At 43.9% G+C, this 10,616-nt stretch overlaps 1 protein-coding gene across 1 annotated transcript in view; it reads right to left on the bottom strand.

Moving 5' to 3' along the window:
- Window positions 1-10,616, bottom strand: part of Exoc4 (exocyst complex component 4) — a 724,890-nt gene continuing 714,274 nt past the window's right edge. Inside the window, exon 18 of the mRNA NM_009148.4 lies at window positions 1-2,066. Coding sequence (NP_033174.2) covers window positions 1,829-2,066 — 238 coding nt within the window. The 3' untranslated portion in view covers window positions 1-1,828. The remainder of the gene's footprint in view (window positions 2,067-10,616) is intronic.

Raw genomic sequence — 10,616 nt, 5'->3', positions numbered from 1 at the left:
TTTAAGCATCTCAAAACAGTTTTTAATTTTTGGTTATTCCCATCCAGTCCAAAGTTGTTAGAAACAAGTGTGAAAATTCCCTCCCTCAGGGTCTGACAGTGACCTTGAATGGCCAGTCCTCTGTCTCTCCTTCCCTAGTGTATTCAAGATGAATCCTTGTTGATAAACTGTTGTGTCCAGTGACCTATGAACCTTGAGTAGCGAGAGGACTTGAGGGCCTGGAGCATTGCAGGCAGCCATATCAGGAAAGGGCAAGTCAGCTGGGTGTGGTGGTGCAAACCTTTAATCCCAAGGGGATCTCTGAGTTCAAGGCCGGGCCAGCCTGGTCTGTAGAGTGAGTTCAGGACAGAAATACTGCCTTGAAAAACCAAAAACCAACAAACAGAAAAAAGAAGCTTCAGAGGCAGCTGCGTGGGGAAATGTCCCGTCTTCCCTGCTTTCAGCCAAGCAGACCTGAGCTGTATTGCTTTATACAAAATACTTGTACTGCTTTAGACCTCTCTCAACTTTTTAGTAGTTTCAATGTTTATTATAATAATTGATTTACTTTTTCATTGTCAAAATTTTTTAAAGTTATTTTTGTGTGTCTGTGTAGATGGTGTGTGCGTGTGTTGATTTTGGTCAGTGTTTTATAGGCCTTGCTTATGTGGAATTATTTGAGTTATATTAGTTGAGGTTGGAAGGCCCACTCTGACTGTGGCTGAGACCCTGGACTGCACGGAAAGGAGGAAGCGGGCTGAACACAGCATGCACTGCTCCATGCTTCCTGAGTGCCCCTGCCTCAGGCTCCTGCTGTCACCCTCCCTGCTCTGATGAGCTGTACCTTTTGAGGTTAGCTAAATAAACCTTCCTTTCTTGAGGTGCTTGTGTCGAGGAGTGTTTTGTCACAGCAACAAGCCAAGTCAGTAAGACAGTGTGCATGGGAGCAAGAGGACGCTCCTTACAATTTACCCTGGATGGTGTGTGAGATGGAAGTTCTTTAACAGTGAGTCACCTTTCTCCCTCCCTACTATTTTTAGCAATAGTTTTATGATCATTTTTTTTTTTTTTTACTTTGTGTGTATGAGTATTTTTGCCTGCATGTATGTCTGTGCACCACGTGCATGTAGTACTACGAGGGCCTCAGGTCAGATGAAGCTGAAGTTACAGAGGGTTATGAGCCTCTGTTTGCGGGTGTTGAGACTTGAACCCTGGTCCTCTGGAAGGACAGTCACTGCTCTTAACTGGTTTTAATACAGAAGGAATAAAACAAGAAGCTTGTAAAACCAAACCAGCAGCCTGCGAACAATCCTGCTAGAGTGTGCAGTCTGTCCCAGGGTTGGGATAAAGGACCGCTATCTCCTAGGCTCACAGAGATCTGTTTTGGGCTGGGAAGCCAGCTGAGAAGCGCTTACTTGATTTTGGCAATGGAGACAAAGCAATGTGCATATACTTACTACACTAAACTATAAACTGACAAGGCTAAGACCAGAGAAAGCCGACTGCTTATGCCACAGGCCTTATTAAGTATTTCAGGATGGTCCTAAAACTTAGGTGGCAGTCGGCTTTCCTTCATTCCTTTCTCAGAGTCCAGCAACTTGGCATGGCCTCCTCCCTGTCCCACCCTCATCCCTTGAGAATAGACTAAAGTGTTTGTTAGGCAACATTCTGTACTGCAAACTTTCTTAGCGTTCATATGAAAAAGCAAAACTAAAGAGAAAATAATCCACCGCCTACCCACTAAGCCTCAGTGTAGATGGAGCACAGCCAGCTCAGGCCATGCTGAGCAGCTAGAGTCTGTGGCCGTGCATACTGGGAACCCCACCCACACCCAGTGAGGTGCACTCCATCACACAGTGGTTATTTTCTTGTCCTTGGTGGCTTGCTTGATGGCAGCCTGCTCACAGATGATCTCCTTGAGTCTCTGCAGCCTGGTGTTCTGGGTGGTCTGGTCCCCCACACCAGTCTGGCTTCGGTGCAGCAGGGTCAGGGCATGGATGTACTCTAGCTCTGTGTACTTCACACCCTGGTCCACCACCAGGTTCAGGAGCTCGTCGGCTGTGTTGTACAGCATCTCGTAGTACTGCCTGGGGGAGCAAGTCAGAGCAAGTTCAGTGCTTCTGCCATCGTTACGTGCACATTCAGTTATTGGCGTGTTAGTATACTTACTTGTTTACTGACTACCCAGAAGGCAGGCTCTGTCCCACTCGACTCCTCACTCACACACTACCTTATTGGAGACTCTGGGAAACATGGCTTTCTTCTGGTAATGGGATAATAATGCTGCCTTCTTCTTAAGGTTACTGTAAGTTTTAGTTGATTCACATAAAGCACTTAGAATGTAGTACTTCATAAACATGAACTCTGACAACAGTTATGGCAATAGTAACCCAATAACAGTAATAATGGTGTTAGGGCAGCTTTGTGTGCCTGGGTGTTCATAAAGGGACAGAAAAGGCATCCTAGAAGAAGGTCATCACCTTCCTTCCAGCTAGAAGAAAGTAGGAGGTGTGGGCAGGGCGGCAAAGCAACCCTCTACATTTCAGTGGCTCGCTCAGGAACCCCTATTCCTGCACATAGGGTCTTGAGTTTGTTTCTTCTTCATCAGAAATATCTTGGGGAAAACAAAAAACAAAACAAAAAAACTCCTCAAAACCTCATATCTTATAGGAGAAGGAAGCCATCTTTGAGTATGGTAATATATTTCTTTTCTCTCTCCCCAACTCCATCATTCATTTGTTCATTCATTCACTCATTTATTCATTCACTTTAATCTGTATCGAAGTTCCTCCCTTACATGTCCCATCCCCTTTACCTCTGAGAAGGAGGAGGTCCCCCCTGGGTACCAACCTACCCTGGCACCTCAAGTCACTGTAGGACAAGGCACATCATCTCCCACTGAGGCCAGACAAGGCGGCCTAGTTAGGGGAACAAGATCTACAGGCAAGCAAGAGAGTCAGGGAGATCCTTGACTCCAATTGTTGGGGGAGGGGGCACATGAAGACCAGGCTGCGCATCTGCTACATATATGTGGAGGTAGGGGCAGGCTAGGTCTAGCCCTTGTATGCTCTTTGGTTGGTGGTTTAGTCCCTGGGAGCCCCCAAGGGTCCAGGTTACTTGTCCATGTTGGTCTTCCTATGGGGTTCCCATCCCCTCTGGGCCCCTCAATCTTTCTCTCAACTCCTCCGCAAGACTTCCTCAACTCCTTCTAATGTTTGGCTGTGGGTCTCTGCATCTGTTTTGGTCAGCTACTGGATGGAGCCTCTCAGAGGACAGTTATGCTAGGCTCCTGTCTGCAAGCATAACAGAGTGGTTCGTGCAGAACTACCTAGGGGTCAGGAAGAACATGGAGTCTGGGAGTCTTACACCCTGGACTATAAATGTCAGAGGTTTCAAGCCAGGGTCTTTGGGAGGAGAGTAACTACTAAACCACTCCCACATCTAGGATGTTCAGGGCCTAGAAGCAGAGGCTGCTACAGAGGTGGTAAATGGTTTATGATACTTTTTACTGAGATTAAGCAAAATGAATTGGAGTTCTTTGCATTGTGATATTGATATTTTCATCATTTATCTTAAAAAGCAACACTGAACCCATCAACCCAGATGAAAGTGGATTTCTTTTGAGAAGTCTGATGAATTGTTTCCAGGGAGACAGGTTGGTTTTCTACAGAGACTGCCATTCCTTGCTGGGAGTAAACAAGACAAAGATGCCTGGAACTCCAGCCCTGGACCTTCTGTGGTGATGAGTGACAGAGGGCGCAGAATTTAAGTACTTAATGTTTCAATATCTTCTGTGCATTGACAGCCTGAATAAACCCCCAAATGACATTCTGAAGGCAACAGGGAGACTAAAGGAGTTCTCAGGAGCCTCAGATGACAGTGCACCAGAATTGCAAAGCCGAGTTATTAAACAAAATTGACAGGCAACTGATGGCATATTTTCTATAGTTAGGGGGCAATTCCCCTATAACCATGATGATACATTAGATCATAAAGAAACATAAATATTTAAAGACAGAATGAAATGCATTTATCTCTGAGAAAGCTACCTTACCCGGTAGCGAGGCCTAATAAATGTGTAGAATGACTGACGTGGGGTGGGAAGGTGCTACAGATGCCCTAAGGAGAAAGAGGGAAAATGCCCCAAACTACGAAAGGAAAATGAGCCTCCATGATAAAACACTGACAGATTGAAGTAAAATCACGGAATTCAACAGGAATAAATAATTGATGGGTACGCACTGAGACTTCAGGAAAATAAAAGCATGGTTTTTATCATCAAGCATTAGAACAGCAGCCATAGCTTCCAGGGCACCCCAGCTTACAGCAGATGGCATTGTACGTGGCTGCCTGTGTTGCATTAGTGAACATACATGTGCTTTAGATGTTTTCCAGCTCGGGCCTTGTAGAGCGAGTCTCTTTATAAGGACCCCCTAACATTTAAAGGATGGCTGCTAGCTGTGGACTGAGTAGCCTGTACTGAGGACAAAAGGAGTTTGGTTTCATTTTAGAATGTGCTCTATGACCAAGTGTGCGCCTGCCCAGGGTTCCCCTTGCCCTCTGCTGTGAGTCTTTTGGTTGCATTTCCCAAAGTATCATGAGCAGACAGAGTGTCTTAGTGACCTTCCTCATTCTGTAATTAAACATTATGACCAAAAGTGACTCGTGGAGGAAGACTTGATTTTAGCATATGGTTCTGGCATGAAGCCACACTACATTTTCAGTGCAAGCAGTCCGGCACATGTGTATATACAAATTGCTTGAACCTTTTGCTTTTAGTGTTAGGATTTTCTGACTTCTCTTTGAAAGCTTTTTGTACATTTTACACACAAGGGGCAGGATGAGCTTTAGTTGACACCTTCCCACCTCTCAATCTGCCATGCTCAGTTCATGTCTCCACTGTGACTGAGGTTACTGCAAATGGTGTTAGGTTTCCTGTAGGACAATCGATGGAAGAATGCCCCCCTAAAGCCATCTCTTCCACCCACAGCAATTTTTCCTGGGCCTACAGCCCCTCATAGCAGGTCTGTGTGCAGGTGACATACAGGAAGGCCCGCTGGGGGCTGGCCTGAATTCATGGGTTCCATGGGTATACCTTTACCATCTGCCTTGTTTTACTTGGTGGACTTCAGAGTCCAAGGTTTTAAATGGTTTTTAAATAGGTGCCCTGGGTAGCTGGGGGCATTAGTGCCAGTACCCCCAGTCCAAAATCCTTATAACATAGTATTTGCATAAAACTTATATAGTTCTCCTTTGCATTTTAATCTTTTATTTCTTTGAGACAGGCTCTCTCTCTGGCAGGCCTGGAACTCACTCTGTAAACCAGACTGGCCTTGAATTTACAGAGATCTGCCTGTTTCTGCCTCCTAAGTGCTGGGACTAAGGGTGTGTGCCACCATGCCTGGCTCTTCCATATATTTGAAAATCCTGTCTAGATTATGTAAAATATTCAGCACCATTCGAACACACTGTGTTGTGGGAATAACGATAAAAACAAAGTCTGCACATATTTTTTTCCTGAATTCTTTGGTTCTTTGGTTAGCAAACACCATAGAAGGCAGAATCTATGGTAAAAATCTGTGCCTAGATATGGCTAATGTACGAAGCTATGAGCTCCTGCTGTGTTTGGGTCTGTATTTGCTGTAGTAATATTTAACAATATTAACTTGTAGATTCATCTGTATATTCAACCGTCTGAGATGGGTATCAAAATTCACACTGTACACAGAAGCAGCTCAGCTGTAGAACATGAGTGACTTGCCTTGGTTCTCAAACTAAAGGATTTCAAGGCCTAAATGTCTTCCAAAGCCCAGGTAATAGAGGATGAAAGTGTAAAAGGCAAAGGGACTAACTGCAAACACTGTCTGAGTCCATTTGGCTGTGCTTTAGTGTAACTGGACAGAATTCTCAGACTAACTCACCCCAGCTCCATCTTCTGCTGAAGTGACAGCCAGCCCTGTGGTAGTTCACACTTTGTTTAGACAAACCTCACAGTTATGGCTGAATAGCTCCCTGTGGACCTGAAATTTAGGGCTCCAAACTTAGAGTTCAGGGCCTAACTTTTCCATTTTGTTACCTATTTTACTTTTCCCTGTCTGTCTGTCTGTCTGTCCAAGGTGGTAACGGATGAGGTAAGTGTTCTTTTTGAAAGTTGGTTGCCTCTCTGTACAGCCATTATAGAAGACAGTAGATATAGAGTAGATGTAGAGAGTTGAGACACACAGAACTCTCATATGACCCAGCAGTCCCACTCTGGACTTCATATCCAAAGGAAAAAAGGTCATTAGGTCAAATAGATACTTGCACTTTCTTCTTTATTGCAGGAGTGTTCACAATAGCCAAGATACGGAATTAATTACAGTGCTTATTGCTGAATGTCTGAAGAAGGAAACTATGGTGTGTGTACTTGACAGGCTGTTACACAAGGAAGAATGGGGTCCTGATATGAAAAACTGACCTGAATCTAACAGTATTTGAGATGGCTCACTAGGTAAAAAGGTGCTTTCTTCCAACCATAGGGACTAGAGTTGAATTCCTGGGACTTATGTGGTGGAAAGAACTGGCTTTGACCACCACATGCTCACTGTGGCTACGTGTGTGCCTGCAGGTTGGATACTGCTTTTCTAAATGTTTAGAACCAGAAATGTTTTGCTTCAGTTGATTTCATTTTGCGACTATATATGCATATAGTGAGCTAGCCTGGCAACTGGACTTAAGTCTAAATTAATGTTTCCTACACACCTGCTATGTGTGGCTTGGCCTGAGGTCTCTCCAAAAGTCCTTTAGGTAAGAAGGCTTTGTCCTCAAGATGGCAGCACTGGGAGTGGTGGGCTCTTGTGTCAGGTTCTTGGGTCCCTGGGGGTGCAGCCCTCTGAAGGGACTGCTGTTCTGGAAAGAGAGGCTACCATCATGTGTGATGGACCTGGGGTAGCCCTTACCATTGGTGAGAGTATGTATGAAGTCAGGAGGCATTTTCCACTTGTGGCATCGGGCTAGCGCACAAAGGATTTGGGAGGTTAGAATATTTTAGGTCTCAGATGTCAGATTAGGGCGCTTTAACCTACACCTGGGTACTTCAAGCACTGTAATGAAGACCCAGTAGAAAAGGGCAACTCCACGATCAGGTGAAACACTCAATTCTTGTTTTCTCCACCTCCTTAATGGTACATACAATAATAAACAAGGAAATGGGAAGAAAGAGGAGAAAGGAACTCATTACGCCATAAACCGGTTAACCATCCCGTATATACCTGAGGGGCACCTACAGAGGGGAGACTCAGCTAAGTCAGGATTCTGCATGTCTTGCATGCCATCTTAACTGGCCTTGTGCCTTTTGACAAATGCTGTCAATTCCCTGGTGGCTGGCTTCCTGTGATGGCCGGAGGGGTTCTAGAGGTGCTCTTTATGCGCTGCGGGTAGCTTTGGAGTTTTACCCTGGTACCAAGTCCCCTGACTGGCCCTTTCACATCATGGAGCTGCCATCGGGCTCGCTGATGCTAACTGTTGCCAAGCAATGTCAGGCAAGCGCATTAGCAATTGATCTGCAGACACTATGAACAAGTATAATCTTAGCCCAGATACTTTCCAGGCCGATAATAAAGCAGACGATAATCCTGTGTATCAGAGAATAAATTGGTGTATTAAAATATAATATAATTGTCCTTCTTTGTCTTCTCCTTCAAAGAGCTTAGAGTTTATTACAAACATGATTGAAAATTTTAATTTGAAATGCAGCAAAGTTCTTTGCCTTTCAGGAATGAGAAAAGGCAGGAGAGAAGCTAGCTAAGTTCCAGGCAGCCAGCCGATGGCAGGTTCAGATGAGCATTTTACATTGAGATGGGTTTTAATACTTTTAGCAGATTACACTGGTTTCTGTCCTAGGCAGGCTGCTGCAGAATGGATTTTAGAAAAGATTTTGCCCATATTCTCCCCACTGATGACACAGATAATCATTCCATAGGTAGGCATGGTGTGGAATTTTGTGTTTTCAAGGCTTGCTTTGTCTTTTTGGTGGCTCAGTTACTTACATTTCTTTCTTTCTTTCTTTTTTTTTTTTTTTTCTACCACATTCATCAATGTTGAAACGACTGAGGATTTAGCTCAGGGGTAGAGTACTTCCTGAAATGTGAGGCCTGAAGCCAGATCCCAAGGCACTCCAAAGTTGGGGGAGGAGGGCAGACAAGCAGTTACTTATCATCCTTATTCTGGAGTGAGCACACTTTCACAATTCTGGGGTGTTGCGCCTGGAGACTTCAAAAGTCCAAGCCAGCTGTGCTCCCCCCCCCCCCCACAGGACTGTATCTCTCTCCAAACTTCTGCTGGGCAGCTGTAGCCAGAGTCTGGCTTCATTTCCCTTCAGAAAGTGCAGTTGCTTAAAACAAAGGAATTCCACTGATGCCAGTCCATCAGTCCTAACAGGGATGAGTCCATCCCTGTAGCTGCTGAGATGATGGCAGCGTTCCTGTTACAGTCACTGAGAGTGGAGAGAATGTCTCCCCATGCTCTTAGTTGGTAACTCTGTCCTCATTCCACTTTTGGAATACATTCTAAATTTAAAAATATCTAAGGTTGAAATTCTCACTCCAACAATTAAGGATTTATATGTCACTCTCCACTCTATCAGATAATTTTTAAAATTAAGGTTTCTGCAAGAGGACTAGAGGCCAATTTGTATTTTACATTCAGTACAATTAAAACTGTGTCTCTTTGGTCTAGTCCTGCCTTTGGTCGGAGCCTGTTTATATGAATAATTATTTACTACATTACGAAGTCAGCTCAAGTCCTTCTCCCATTCTGAAGGTTTTAATAAATATTGATCAGGACCATTTTTTGTTTGCACTTGCCAAAGCAATTCTGATGGATTCATCATCTGATGTTATCAAATAATGAAATATGAAAGAGTGAATAGAATTACCCTCTTGTTCTGTGATTTTTTATTTAGGCCTTCATTTTACTTTCATAATTGTGTTTGTCTCATACTTCTGTAAATGTTCTTTTGATTACCAAAAGGTGAGCCTGGGTTAAGAAGAGCTATGCGGTGCTGAATAGCAGTTTAGAGTCTTTTCAATTAAAATAGTTTATCGGATAGCACTTTGGAGAGTTTTCAATTTTAAAAAATAATTTATCTGATATCACAGGGTGAAAAAAGGCACATCGTATATTGCCCTCTGGCAGTAACAAAGCCTCAGATTGTTTACTAATTAGTAAGAAAATCTTAAATTATATATTATCTATATTTCACATACTAGAAATCTGGAGGCAAGTGCTGGTGTAAACTGAAAAATAATTTAGAGGCCCTGTGGCCCTTTCATCTTTAAGTAAAGTAAAGGAAACAATAACTTTTCAATAGATAATGCCAAGTGCTGCTTCAGAGGGAGACTTGACCTTGTTAACAATGCTGAGCCATCCAGGAATACCACAGGTGACAACTCCGTGTGGAAGGCATGCTCCTTAGCCTCAAGGGGTTCTCGTATTTGCTCTTTAGAAATAACATCACGTCTAGGCCTAGGTCAAAGGTGTCCATGGCAGAAGTCAAATGTTTATTTATTTATTTATTTATTTTGGTTTTTCGAGATAGGGTCAAATGTTTAAATTTAAAGCCAAGCCAAGCCAGGGTTTCAGTCTCCCCATTGGTCCAGGCCATTCCTCATGTATTGACACTTGGGGAATGATAGAAGAGTAAGGGGGCCATGAACACGAGACAAAAACCAGGGCTTGGTGCTAAGAATGGCTAGTGTTGAGGATGGGATGAAAGAGTGAATGGGTTAACAAGGCATGGGTTCTGCACCTACCCACCCATCTGTCCATCCACTGATTTCTCTACTGTGGTGCTGGGAACTGAACCTAGAGCCTCACATGCATTCTGGGCAAGGACTGAACTGCTGGGCCGTGTATACCAACCTTGGCTTCGGCATTAATAATGTGAAGATTCTGTCTACCTGGAAATGTTTCAGAACAAAGATCTGTGGAATTGCATGGAATCGCTTGGCTTTGCTTGGAAACCACTCATTAGGACTTTGTGCTGAAGAGACCGAGGTGATGGCTTGATTATAGCAGCTGACAGTTATGGCAGTTCCATTCCACTACACAACTGTGGAGACAGTCCGGTGAGGGTGAGGAGGTGGTTTACGGAAACCCATTCTCTCTCTGCTTTCCAGGCAGCATTTGCTGGACTCTCATGTGACACTCGCTCAGCCTTTTCTTTCTATTTCGAGATCTCAACACTTGTCAATATTGTTAGGAGACTTCTCCACTTAGTACGAACAAAGACCATGTATTTCATGATTAAAAAGTAAAAGGCTGGCAGCTGGGTCTGATGGCACACACCTGTAATCACCTGCTTTCGAGGTAGAAGCAGGAAGATCAGTAGTTCTGACTTTCATGAGTCTATCTAAAACACACATGCACACGCACACACACACACAGGTTGAGAGAGAGAGAGAGAGAGAGAGAGAGAGAGAGAGAGAGAGTTGCTAGAGGAAACCCAGCTCCCTCTGAAATCCAGGATTATTTGAGAAGTGTAAGCATATGCAAATCACCAGGTCCCAATAGCAAACACTTGAGGGTGTATTAACTAAATGCTTAGGTTATTTATGAAGGAGAGAAAACCTAAATAAACCAAAGCTACAAAATGGGCC

This window comes from Mus musculus, chromosome 6 (genome assembly GCF_000001635.26).
Source record: "Mus musculus strain C57BL/6J chromosome 6, GRCm38.p6 C57BL/6J".
NCBI classification, from domain to species: domain Eukaryota; kingdom Metazoa; phylum Chordata; class Mammalia; order Rodentia; family Muridae; genus Mus; species Mus musculus.
This window is presented reverse-complemented; position numbering and strand designations above follow the sequence as displayed.